This window comes from Moschus berezovskii, chromosome X (assembly GCF_049115385.1).
Source record: "Moschus berezovskii isolate FMDL1 chromosome X, NW_MosBer_1.0, whole genome shotgun sequence".
Taxonomy (NCBI): domain Eukaryota; kingdom Metazoa; phylum Chordata; class Mammalia; order Artiodactyla; family Moschidae; genus Moschus; species Moschus berezovskii.
In genome coordinates this window covers 120978859-120993354 of record NC_142488.1, presented here as the reverse complement: position 1 = coordinate 120993354, position 14496 = coordinate 120978859, and the positions used below count along the sequence as shown (strand labels likewise).

Here is a 14496-nt window from a genome sequence, read left to right as displayed (position 1 = left end):
GGGAGGGAGGTGGGAGGGGGGTTCAAAATGGGGAACACGTACACCCGGGGTGGATTCATGTCAATGTATGGCAAAACCAATACAATACTGTAAAGTAATTAGCCTCCAATTAAAATAAATAAATAAAAAATAAAGTAGCAAAATGCATAAGCCTGATACTAATTAGTGAAAAAAAAATTGACTGTGGGGTTGATGGCTGCACATAGCTCGGAACATACCAAAAGGCACACAAATAGATTAATTTTATGAATTAGTGAGTTGGCCCTCAAAAAGATGTTTTTCAAAATATAATATATGCTATGAGAGAGCAAGAACATAAAACTACACACACATATATAGTTTAATGGTCAGGGAAAGCACTTATGAAAATAATGCAATCTTATGGCGGAAACCAACCAACATTGTAAAGCAATTATCCTCCAATTAAAAATTTAAAAATAATTTCTTTACAGTATTATCCTTCAATTAAAAATAAATAAATTTTAAAAAAACAAAGCAAAGAGAGAAGCGATCCCACATGCCATGTGGCACAGCCAAAAAAAAAAATTGTTCAAAAATGTTTTTAAGAAATAAAAAGGAAGAGAATTCTCACACATGCTAAAAATTATTAAAAAATAATGCAATCTGAAGAATGAGTAGAAGCTAGCCATCTAACAAAGCACATGGCATGGGTGAAAACTTGGAAATGAAACAAAGTCTAGTACTAGAACTTGTTCAGTCTGTGTGGAATATAGAATAAAGTTAGCAAAGATAAGGCTGTAAGAAGTAAAGAGGGATCTAATAATATGAGCTTTGTGTCAGTGAGAAGCAATTCAAGTGTTTGCAGATAGAGGTTAAGAGGATGAGATGTACAGCTGCTCATTTCTACATCAAAGAGGAATGCATCGTTCCATTCACCCAAGTATACTCTTACAGATAAAATAATAAAGTATGATGACAATAAAGAGCAAAGTTGCTTTAATAGCAAATAAGTGAATGGCTGGTAAATATAAGTACATAAAGGTTACTGTCAACACGAAAATATATTTCTGACGATACCATACGGCATAGTAGTTATGAGTATGAACTTTGGAATCAGACAAACCCTGATTTAAATCCCAGATCTGCTATTTACTAGGTATATAATCTTGGGTAAATACTTAGCTACTCTGAACCTAAGCTCTCTCATTTATAAAATGGCAAAGATATTATCTACTCTACATGGTTGCTGCTAGTTAAAGGATATACTCTAGTCTGTGGTACATAATAAGCATTCAATAAATGCTAACTATTACTATAGTACTGTACCCTCTATCTCCTCTTAGCCAACCTTCTTGAAAGAGTATTTTACACTTGTCTACTTATCCTCACTTCCTATGTGTTTATCTGTCTCTTCCTATTAGAATTAAAATATCATGAAGGCCGGGACTTTTTTGTTCACCAACCTAGAACAGTACCTAGCACAAAAGACACTTGAACAATTTTGCAAAAAATGAATGAATGATTAAACACACTCTCCAGTGGACAGCAATCTGGCTTTTGCAAACACCAATCCAGCAAACCTCCTCTAGAAAATATTAAACCCAACAGACTTTGCAGCCCTTATACTGGATCTGTCTATCCCAGTAATTTAGTGTTAAATAACTTCTCATCCATTCTTGAAACTCATTTCTCCTTTGGCTTCTATGACAATAGTATCTCTTGTAAGTTCCCTCATATCTTTGAACTGTTATCTTTTGGTGTCTTTCCCGAAGTTCATTATCTGTCAAGCCCTTAAAAATTGGGAGTTCTTTCTTTGGCCCTACTCTTCTCTCTATACCAGTGATTGTCAAGTGGAAGGGTGAGCATGTTAGAAATAGAAAGGAGGGCTTTTGCAAAATTCTACTCTTCAGAGTATGAGAGTCATTGCTTCTGTGAATCACTAGTAATGAAGGGAGCTTTACAATACTCCAGTGTGTGATGAAACCAACAAACTTGTGAACTCTTTTTCCTACTCTCCTTGGTCTTCCCCTCCACAGTTATGTAACACCTGTACACTACTGTTTCCTCAAGTTCTTACCTCCACCCTTGAACCTCCAAGTTAAAACTAGGATATCCAAATATATTCACTGGGTATTCCTCACGCACCTCAAACTAAGTATCTCAGAACTGTGATGTCCCCCACAAAACCTGCTCCTTTTCCTGTAATGTCTCTGTCAATAAAAGTCACCAGATGGTCACCAAAACCAAAAACTGGAACGTTATCTCTGACACCTTCCTCTCTACACCAAGTCAACCAAATCCTGTTGACTTTATCAATTAAATTATTCTCAGCTGTATCCCTACTGTTCACGCCAAGTTCAGCCTCTCATCACCTCTTGCTCAGGCCACTCTAAGAGCCTTCCACTAAGTTTCCCTATCCCTAGGTCAGCAGTTCTCTAAGTGGGGTCCCACACTAGCAGCATCAGTATTGCCTGGGACCTGGTTAGAAATGCAAATTCTCAGGTCCTACTCCAAACTTACTGAATCACAGTCTGGTGATGGGGCCGAGCCATCTGCATTTTAACAAGCCCTCCAGGTAGTACTGCTGCTGCTGCTAATTCACTTCAGTCGTGTCCGACTCTGTGTGACCCCATAAATGGCAGCCCACCAGGCTCCCCCGTCCCTGGGATTCTCCAGGCAAGAACACTGGAGTGGGTTGCCATTTCCTTCTCCAATGTGTGAAAGTGAAAAGTGAAAGTGAAGTCTCTCAGTCGTGTCTGACCCTTAGCGACCCCACGGACTGCAGCCTACCAGGCTCCTCCATCCATGGGATTTTCTAGGCAAGAGTACTGGAGTGGCTTGCCATTGCCTTCTCCACCAGGTAGTACAGATACATGTTAAAGTTTTCAGGCTTATTCCCTTGGTTTTATGGTTTTTAACCTTGGGTGAACATTGCAATCACCTGAGGAGTTTTGAAAATCCTGACAACCTGGCTCCTACTCCAGACATTCTGAGCAGTGGTCCCCATCTTTTTTGGCACCAGAGATCAGTTTTGTAGACGACAATTTTCCCATGGACTGTGAGAGCAAGATGGTTTTGAGATAATTCAAGTGTATTACATTTGTTGTGCACTTTATTTCCATTACTATTACATCAGCTCCATTTAAGATCATCAGGCATTAGACCCCAGAGGGTGGGGACCCCTATTCTGATGTCAATGGTCTAAGGTGAGTACAGAAGCTGAGAACATTCCCCAGGTGATTCCAATGTGCACTTAAGATTGAGAACCATTGTCTTAGATCCACTCTCCACAAAGCCAGCATGATCTATTTAAAACATAAATCTGACCTGATTAAATCTTTCAACAGCTCCTCATCAACTAAAAATATAAGCCCAAGCATCTCAACATAGCATTTAATATCCTTTATAACTTAACTAACCCTCAGTCCCCAACATAGGGAAGGCACCACAGTGTAGTTAAAAATGTTGGTTTGAAACCAATAGTCTGAGTTGAAATCCCCGCTCTCCCACCTACTAGCTGTGAAACCTTGGGCAGGTTAGGTAACCTCTTAGTGCTTCAGTGTGCTACAACTGTGAGGATTAAATGAATGAATACATGTAAGTCTCGTTAGAACAGTCCCTGATACATAGTAAAGCAATCAACAGATATAAGTTATTATATTCAGTATTCTTCCATTTACAGGAAACCTATCCCAAATTTCCAAACTGGACTAAAATTTCCTCCCATAGAGCCCTGAGTTTATCACTTAACAAGATGTGTTGATTATCTGTTTGTATACCTACAGTACACATAATTTCTCTGGTTCTACTAAAATGGTCCCTGGGGACTTCCCTGGTGGTAGTGAATAAGAATCCGCCTACCAATACAGGGGATATGGGTCCGATCCCTGATCCAGGAGGATGAAGACCCAGCACAACCAATAACTAATTAATTAAAAAATAAAATATTAATAAAATAAAATGGTATCTGATAGATAATAGTTAACTAAACTGATAACAGCAGAGAAACCATATGATAGTATCATATTTCAGCTCCAAATTTGCTTTTTTAGAAGTATTATTGCTAGTGGTTATATAATGCATAATACCCGTATGATTCTCAGCTTCCTACAAATATAACACAGCAGAAATTTTCAAAGCCAAACTGGGAAAAATAGTATAATACTGAACTAGAACCGAGTATCAGATTTTCTATTACAGCATCTCTGCCTTGTCTGAAGTGGGCAAATGTGGAATATGTCAGGTCCTCTTCATCAGTAATTCTACATGGTGCTATTGATAAGGTATCCTGCAGTCTTAAGCATTCAAACTGGAATAATAATATCAAGGACCACTAAGCATCAGCAGATTATCAAGGAGATAGTTTTCCTACCTGGGAATTACTCTGAGAGGCTACTAAAAATAGACATAATGATTCTTCCATCTTCAGAGCAGCAACTAAGAATAAGGACTGCAAGACGTTCTGAGACATCAAAGAAAATAAAAAATACAATCCAAGTTCACTATGTGCATACCTTTAAAATGCCATCCAAAGTGCCCTTATAGAGGTCCACGTGTCCCACAATTGCCCTCTGGTTCATCATGCGAGTTCGTACAACATCAACTGGATTGGAAGCCAGAGCCCCAGCCAAGCCACATGTAAAGCTGGAACTAAAGATAAAAACTGTAAGAAGACAGACTGCCCCACTTCCACCTCTGCCCGCGTAAACAGAAATTAGGTCAAACATAAATGTACAATGAGTCAGACATCACATAAAACCTGGCACTTGCTCTTTTATTACAATCTAAAGAGAAAGGAAATCTTAACTACAGAGACATTAATCAAAAGCTGTCCCCTTCACTTTTCAATCCAAAACTCAGATAGCCTTTAAAAAAAAAAAAAAAGAGACAGTTTGTAAGTCTAGCAAGTTTCCTAAGCAGGAAGTATTATGCATCATCTATTAGTTATGTAAAATTTTCAAGTCATAACATCATATGCAAAAGGAATTTGAGTATTAAAATATCATAAAAGTTGCAAGATGAAGAAAACGTAAGATGAAATGAGCAACATTTCAGTCCAAAACTGTGGTCTTGCTTTACAAGCCCTATACAATTTCACCCTTTTATTCTGTTTATCATTGAGAAAATTTGCTTTCTGACCCAAAATTAATCAAAGCAAATAATAGACGAGTTTATTAGGTATAGAGTCTATATATGAACAAATGCAAATACTGCAGACATCTGGAATTAGACACTGCTCCCAAGTACGAAAGTGCCTATTGCATCTGGAATCTCTGTATGTTTATCAGAAGGCTTGAAGTTCTGGTGATGAGAGAGAAAAAGGTATTTAGGCCATATGTACTCATTACCAATTCTAGATGAGGACTTCAGATGCTTTTTGTGCTTAAAGTACTGACAATATGGAATGAACACAACCTATCAGACTTACACAAAGTGAGTTAAGATCGTGTCTCCCATCAGCCCTGACAATATCAAGTGCTTCTTCGTAATATCATAGACTGGTAGCTCTACTCCCACGACGATGGCAGCCCGCTGAGCAGTTGGGACAACACCCTACAAAACATAAGTGACATGAAACACTGGGGAAATACATTGGTAGTGAGTTAAGTCAAAAGGTGAACAAAATAGGTCAGGAATTAAAAAATGGCAGGAAAAAATCCAAATCTGCAGCATAAGATCACTTTTTCACATCACTTGCATATATTGAAACACTTATAAATTCCCAATTCACTTACTGTACTAAAACTAAAATCGTTGATATGACACCTAAAGCACAAACAACGGAAGAAAAATAGATAAATGGACTTCATCATAATTAAACATTCTTGTGATTAGTAAAACGACAACCTACACAATGGGAGAAAATACTTGCAAATCATATATCTGGACTAGTACAAAGCATATATTATATTAATATATGGACTAGTATCCAAAATATATAAAGAACTATTACAACTCAACAATAAAAAGACAAACAACCCAATTTTTAAAATGTGCAAAAGATCTAAATAGACATTTCCCCAAAGAAGATATACAATTATATACTGCTGGTGGGAATACCATATAGAGCAGCCACTGTGATAAACACTTTGGCAATTCCTGAAAAAGTTAAACATAGAGTTACTATATGAACAATCGATTTTGCATCCAGATATACCCAGGAGAATTAAACATGTATTTATGCAAAAACTTGTACATAAATGTTCATAACATCATTATTCATAATAGCCCAAAAGTACAAATAAATACTTATTAACTGATGAAAGGATAAACAAAATGTGGTATGTACATACAACAGAATTATCATTCAGCCATAAACAGAAATGAAGTACTGATAAATGCTAAAACACAGATGAAATTTTTAGCATAGTATGCTAAACTAAAGAAGCCAGTCATAAATGCCACATATTGTATAATCACATTTACATTAAATGCCAGAATTGGGAAATCTATAGAGACAGAAAGCAGATTAGTGGTTGCCTAGGTCTGGGAAGGTTGGAGGTTGTGAGAAGTGACTATGAATGGGTATAGGGTTTTTTCCTCTGGTGATGAGATGTTCTAAACTTAGACAGTGGTGATGGCCGTACAAGTCTGTGGATATCCAAAAAAACATTAAACTATATACTTTAAGATGGCAAATTTTATGGTATGTGAATTATCTCAATAAAGATGTTGGGATTCCCTGGTGGTCCAGTGGTTGGGAAATCACCTGCCAATGCAGGGGACACGGGTTCAATCCCTGGTCTGGGAGGATCCCACATGGCCAGCAGTAACTAAGCCTGGAAGCAACAACTATTGAGCCTGCCCTAGAGTCTGTGCTCCACAACAAGAGAACCCACCACAATGAAAAGCCCACACACTGCAACGAAGAGTAGCTTCCGCTTGCCACAACTAGAGAAAGTCCACACACAGCAACAAAGACCCAGCAAAGCCAAGAATAAATAAATACATAATTTAAAAAATAAAAGAATGAAGCAAAAGTCAGTAGAGAGAGGAGAGCTTTCGAGTTTAATTCACAGAATTTGGATGTGCAGAAAGGATACACTGCTGCTGCTGCTGCTGCTGCTAAGTCACTTCAGTCGTGTCCGACTCTGTGTGACCCCATAGACGGAAGCCCACCAGGCTCCCCCATCCCTGGGATTCTCCAGGCAAGAACACTGGAGTGGGCTGCCATTTCCTTCTCCAATGTGTGAAAGTGAAAAGTGAAAGTGAAGTCGCTCAGTCGTGTCCAACCCTTAGCGACCCCACGGACTGCAGCCTACCAGGCTCCTCCATCCATGGGATTTTCTAGGCAAGAGTACTGGAGTGACTTGCCATTGCCTTCTCCGAAGGATACACTAGGATCACACAAAAGGTATGACACAGCCAGGGAGAAGGCCAAGGCAAAGTGACTTCCTTACAAGTCCTCCTGCAGTAACAATACCAGCTTTTCAGTCACAAGCACACTATTCCTATCACAGCTTACATTACAACATAGGATTGCTAGAGCATTAAAAAGTCATGTTTTTGAAGAATAAGAATAACACAAGAAAATGCTTATAATGCTAAAAAAGGGAAGAGACAGCATTATTCTAACTGGGTTTCCCAGGTGGCTCAGTGGGTAAACAATCTGCCTGCCAATGTAGGAGACATGGGTTCGATTCCTGGGTCAGGAAAACCCCCTGGAGTAGCAAATGGCAACCCATTCCAGTATTCTTGGCTGAGAAATCCCATGGACAGAGGAGCCTGGTGGGCTATAATCCATGGGGTCGAAAAGCATCAGACACGACTGAAGTGACTGAGCGTTCTAACTTTAGGAGGAGAGGTATATACACAAATGACAAATTTATATAAAAATTTTTACAAGGAATATTTTACTTTTATAACTGTGTTTAAATATCATTTAAAAAACTGAGGTCCAGTGGTTATGACTCCATGCTTCCAATCTAGGAAGCATGAGTTCGATTCCTGGTTGGGGAGCTAAGATCCCACATGCTGTGTGACATGGCCAAAAAATAAAATTTTAAATAATTTGATAAAAAATTGAAAACAATATACCAGGAGGAGTAACTGCTTTCTGGGATACCTGTTAAAATTAGAGTTCAATTCTCTCTAAATTCCCAAATGCAATTCATCAAGTGGACGTGATGGAGCTGTGCTATCATCAGATGCTTGATTCTGCTGATCAGGCTGGTTCACCCAGCAGGACCTTCCTCTCGGACCCTTCCACCTGTTCAACTGAGTTAGAAGGTGGCCCCAGAAGACTAATTTGGTGAACAGTATGACCCCACGGAGTGAATTTTGGTCACAGACATGTTTTACATGGCCTACACAGTGTTTCCTAGAAGGCTGAATTAGCTGTCAACATAAAAAAAAACACAGGAATAGATACTTCACACAGGAATGCAGATTTTCAGCCTCTCTTGAAAGCGCCATGGACTCCCATGGTGCACAGCAGCAATGAACAGGGCAAGTGCTCTCCAGGTCACCGCTCTACTGTCTCTCCAACCCTGACCTAAGCGCCAGTCTTTCTTACTGTACTCCTGCTGTTATTTCTTACAATGGAGTTAGGAAGAAAGGAAAATGCTTCCAGTGAAAATGAAATGTTTTCAGTACCCATGTTATTACAATCAAAGCAAGAAAATAAAATACAGACGAAAAGGACCTGTGTTTGAAGAAAAACGCAAACATACTTCCCTGTTGAAATGAAAAAAGGATTCCTGCATTTTAATATGTAAATAATATGTGTCTGTGTCAAAAAACTGTGCTAAGTTGCTTGGTCATGTCTGACACTTTGCAACCCCTGGACTGTAGCCTGCCAGGCTACTCTGTCCATGGGATTCTCCAGGCAAGAATACTGGAGTGGGTTGCCATTTCCTCCTCCAGGGGATCTTCCCGACCCAGTGATCGAACCCACATCTCTTAAGCTGGCAGGTGGATTTTTTACCATTAGCACCACCTGGGAAGTCAAAAAAATACATAACACAATGTATTTCACTTCTTTACCTTACATGTCTGGATGATGTAAATAGCCTGGATTGTAAAAGTAGCCATTTTCGATTCCTCAAAAAATTAAACAGAATTATCATACAATCCAGCAGTCCCACTTCCGGGTATATACACAAAGAATTGAAATCAGTCTTGAAAAGGTATCTGCACATCCATGTTCACAGCAGCATTATTCGCAAGAGCCAAAATACAGAAACAAACTAAATGTTCATCAATGGATGAATGGATTAACAAAATGCGGTGTATGTATATAATATTGCTCAGCTTTAAAAAACGAATTCTGACCCATGTGACAACACGGTTGAACCTTGAGGACATTATGCTAAATGAAATAAACCAGTAATGAAAAGACAAATACTGTAGAATTCCACTTACACGAGGTACCCAGAACCATCAGATTCATAGGGAGATAATAAAAGGCTGGTGGCCAGGGGCTGGGGGAGGAGGAAATGGCACGCTGCTGTTTAATGGGTACAGAGTCAGAATTTTGCAGGATGAAAAGAATTCTGGAGACTGGCTGTACAACTATGTAAAACTGTGTTATATATATTTTATTACAATTAAAAGATTATTTTAAATAAAAATAACATAGTTGTACAACTATGTAAAATTGTGTTATATATATTTTATTACAATTAAAAGATTATTTTAAATAACAATTAAGTAGTTATGTTCCCCTGACAAAATCTCCAATTCTATTTATTGCTCTGTCTTTGTCTTTCTCCTAGCATTAGTTTATGAAAGAGTTCTAGTTAGTTCCATTTTCTGGTTTTAAATTAGACTAATCAAGATAGGGTACCTCAAAGGGCCTTTTCATCAAAAAGGAAACCTCAAGCATCATTGATGGATGCCATTGATGAAAGGTTATTAAGTAACAGAATATGCATGTTGTTAGATATATTACTATAAACATTACCTGCTAATTGCAAAGGGGGAAAAACTTATCTTTTATTATGGTTAGAGGTGGTGGACAGTATCTTAACAATTGAACAAACTTGGCATCACTAATTTGGGGACAACCTAACATTATGTGCCTCTTGCTGTGGTGCAATATGACATACAGGGTCACCTATGAAGCTCTCTTACCAAAAACATTTCACAGGCATCTAATCAAGCCAACAGATCTAACCTCCAGCATACAGGAAATACAGGAGAAATGCAAGGAAACATTTTATAAGAGAACTGAATATGGACTGGGTGTTAGGGACTTATAAATTTTCTGAGGTATGACAATTTGTTGTTGTTCAGTCACTCAGTCGTCTCCAACTCTTTGCAACCCCATGGACTGCAGCTCGTCAGGCTTCCCTGTCCTTCATCATCTCCCAGAGCTTGCTCAAACTCATGTCCATTGAGTCAGTGATGCTATCCAACCATTTCGTCCTCTGTTGTCCCCTTCTTCTTTCTGCCTTCAATCTTTCCCAGCATCAGGGTCTTTCTAATGAGTCAGTTCTTCACATCAGGTGGCCAAAATATTGGCGTTTTTATTGTCATTATGTAGAAGAATGTCCTTATTCTTAGGATATACATAACAAAGTACTTCAGTTCAGTTCAGTCACTCAGTCGTGTCCGACTCTTTGCGACCCCATGAATCACAGCACGCCAGGCCTCCCTGTCCATCACCAACTCCTGGAGTTCACTCTAACTCATGTCCATCGAGTCGGTGATGCCATCCAGCCATCTCATTCTCTGTCGTCCCCTTCTCCTCCTGCCCCCAATCCTTTCTAGCATCAGAGTCTTTTCCAGTGAGTCAACTCGTCGCATGAGGTGGCCAAAGTATTGGAGTTTCAGCTTCAGCATCAGTCCTTTCAATGAACACCCAGGATTGATCTCCTTTAGAATGGACTGGTTGGATCTCCTTGCAGTCCAAGGGACTCTCAAAAGTCTTCTCCAGCACCACAGTTCAAAAACATCAATTCTTCGGCGATCAGCTTTCTTCACAAAGTACTTAGGGGAGTACTATAATGTCTGCAACTTCCTTTCAAATAGTTTAGCAAAAAGAAAGAGTGTGTGTGTGTGGTTACACATATGTGTTTATATATACGTAAGTAGATAAAGCAAATATGACTAAACTTTGAGTCATTCAGTCCAGGTGTGTAGGTTCTGTTCATTATTGTGTTCTTTCAACTTTTCTGTATGTTTGACATTCCCTGGTGGCTCAGAAGGTAAAGAATCTGCCTGCAATGCAGGAGATGTGGGTTTGATCCCTGGGTTGGGGAGATCCCCTGGAGGAAGGCATGGCAACCCACTCCAGTATTCTTGCCTGGAGGATACCCATGGAAAGAGGAGCCTGGAAGGCTACAGTCCATGGGGTCACAAAGAGTCAGACACACCTGAGCAACTAAGCACAGTACAGAAGTTACGGAAAATTATAAAGAAAGAATAAAAGTGAGTCTCTCCCTTTTAAGAACCTATTAATGAATTTCCCATTATACTCTGTACTACTAGTAGTCTTATTTAATATTACAAACTTAAGTGATTAACATAGGATAAAAAGTTATAGGAACAAAAAAAAAACCCCAAAGTACACATAGAAGACTGAAAGATAATATGACAAAATGTTAACAGTGATATTTCTAGTTATGGGATTACTGGATATTTTTCTTCTTTATATATTGTCTCAATATTTTATAGTATATCTTTTAACTTTTATAATGTTAAAGTAATCAATCCAAAGAAATGGAGAAAAACAACAAAATGGGAATGACCAGAGATCTCTTCAAGAAAATTAAAGATACCAAGGGAACATTTCATGCAAAGATGGGCTCAATAAAGGACAGAAATGGTAGGGACCTAACAGAAGTAGGAGATATTAAGAAGAAGTGGCAAAAATACACAGAAGAACTATACAAAAAAGATCTTCATGACCCAGATAATCACAATGGTGTGATCACTCACCTAGAACCAGACATCCTGGAGTCCAAAGTCAAGTGGGCCTTACGAAGCATCACTACAAACAAAGCTAGTGGAGGTGACAAATTCCAGTTGAGCTATTTCAAATCCTAAAATATGATGCTGTGAAAGTGCTGCACTCAATATGCCAGCAAATTTGGAAAACTCAGCAGTGGCCACAGGACTGGAAAAAGTCAGTCTTCATTCCAATCCCAAAGAAAGGCAATGCCAAAGAATGTTCAAACTACTGCACAAGTGCACTCATCTCACACGCTAGCAAAGTAATGCTCAAAATTCTCCAAACTAGGCTTCAACAGTACATGAACCAAGAACTTCCAGATGTTCAAGCTGGATTTAAAACAGGCAGACGAACCAGAAATCAAAATGCCAACATGTGCTGGATAACAGAAAAAGCATAAGAATCCCAGAAAAACATCTGCTTCTGCTTCACTGACTATGCTAAAGCCTTTGACTGTGTGGATCACAACAAGCTATGGAAAATTCAAGAGATGGGAATACCAGCCCACCTCACTTGCCTCTGGAGAAATCTGTTTGCAGGTCAAGAAGCAACAGTTAGAACTGAACATGGAGCACAAGACTGGTTCCAAATTGGGAAAGGAGTACGTCAAGGCTGTATATTGTCACCCTGCTTATTTAACTTATATGCAGAGAACATCAAGCAAAATGCCAGGCTGGATGAAGCACAAGCTGGAATCAAGACTACCAGGAGAAATATCAATAACCTCATGATGATACCACCCTTATGGCAGAAAGTGAAGAGGAACTAAAGAGGCTCTTGATGAAAGTGAAAGAGGATACTAACGCATATATATGGAATTTAGAAAGATGGAAATGATAACCCTGTATACGAGACAGCTAAAGAGACACAGATGTATAGATCAGTCTTTGGGACTCTGTGGGAGAGGGTGAGGGTGGGATGATTTGGGAGAATGGCATTTAAACACGTATGTTGTCATATGTGAAATGAATCACTAGGTCAGGGTCAATGCATGTTATAGGATGCTCGGGGCTGGCATGCAGGGATGACCCAGAGTGAGGATAAAGGGAGGAGGGAGGTGGGAGGGGGGTTCAGGAAGGGGAACTTATGTAAACCCGGGGCGAATTCATGTCAATGTATGGCAAAACCAACCAATATAATATTGTAAAATAATTTGCCTCCAATAAAAAATAAATTAATTACAAAAAAAAAAAAGAAAGTGAAAGAGGAGTGAAAAAGCTGGCTTAAAACTCAACATTCAAAAAACTAAGATCATGGCATCTGGTCCCATCACTTCATGGCAAGTAGATAGGGAAACGATGGCAACAGTGACAAATTTTATTTTCTTGAGCTCCAAAATCAATGCAGATGGTAACTGTAGCCATCAAATTAAAAGACGCTTGCTCCTTGGAAGAAAAGCTATGACCAACCTAGACAGCATATTAATAAAGCACAGACATTACTAGCTAGTGGGATTACTGGATATTTTTCTTCTTCATATATTTTCTCAATATTTTATAGTATATCTTTTAATTTTTATAATGTTAAAGTGATCAATCCAAAGAAATCGAGAAAAACAATAGAATGGGAATGACTAGAGATCTCTTCAAGAAAATTAGAGGTACCAAGGGAACATTTCATGCAAAGATGGGCACAACATGCCCATCATATTGTGGTTCCTCTTGAGGTTCAAGAGGGAGGGGATATATGTATACCTATGGCTGATTCACGTTGAGGTTTGACAGAAAACAACAAAATTCTGTAAAGCAATTATCCTTCAATTAAAAAATAAATATATTTTTTAAAAGCAGAGACATTACTTTGCCGACAAAGGTCCATATCATCAAAGCTATGGTTTTTCCAATAGTCATGTATGGATGTGAGAGTTGGACCATAACGAAAGCTGAGTGCCTAAGAATTGATGCTTTTGAACTGTGGTGTTGGAGAAGACTTTTGAGAGTCCCTTGGACTGCAAGGACATAAAACCAGTCAATCCTAAAGGAAATCAGTCCTGAATATTCATTGCAAGCACTAGTGCTGAAGCTGAAGCTCCAATGCTTTGGCCACCTGATGTGAAGAACTGACTTATTAAAAAATACCCTGATGCTGGGAAGACTGAAGGCAGGAGGAGAAAGGGACAACAGAGGATGAGATGGTTGGATGGCATCACTGACTCAATGGACATGAGTTTGAGTAAACTCTGGGAGTTGGCGACGGACAGGGAGGCCTGGTGTGCTGCAGTCCATGGGGTCGCAAAGAGTCGGACACGACTGAGTGACTGAACTGAACTGAAAGATAACTGATAAGTTTTGGTCCTTTCAAAGGTGATAAGGAGCTTCTTACCTTCTTATCTTTTGGGGGTTATCAAGAATCGTACATAGTATAAGGTGACAATTCACAATTTCATGCCTTTATATAAAAGGTCTTCTTCACAAATTCCAGGTGTAAAGAATAATACCAAGAGTACTCACCCTCCACAAACCCCGGGTACCTTCTTGTTGGTATATATCAATGAAGCTGCCAATCATGCTGCCTTGGAACAAGCTTCCTTGAGCCTGCATTCGAATCTAAAATCAGAAGAGGTGCACATTTTGTTTTGACAGAGAACCAAAACGAAACGTTTCACTCATTTAAAATGAAGAAAACAGTATTTGGGAATT

At 39.0% G+C, this 14496-nt stretch overlaps 1 protein-coding gene across 3 annotated transcripts in view; it reads right to left on the bottom strand.

Moving 5' to 3' along the window:
- The window catches only part of SLC25A14 (solute carrier family 25 member 14), a 37485-nt gene that overhangs the window by 8491 nt on the left and 14498 nt on the right, over positions 1-14496 (bottom strand). For all 3 annotated transcript variants that reach the window (XM_055393373.2, XM_088833739.1, XM_055393375.2), the window contains 3 exons: positions 14308-14403; positions 5390-5514; positions 4476-4611 (listed from right to left, as the gene is read on the bottom strand). In XM_055393373.2, coding sequence (XP_055249348.1) covers positions 4476-4611; positions 5390-5514; positions 14308-14403 — 357 coding nt within the window. The remainder of the gene's footprint in view (positions 1-4475; positions 4612-5389; positions 5515-14307; positions 14404-14496) is intronic.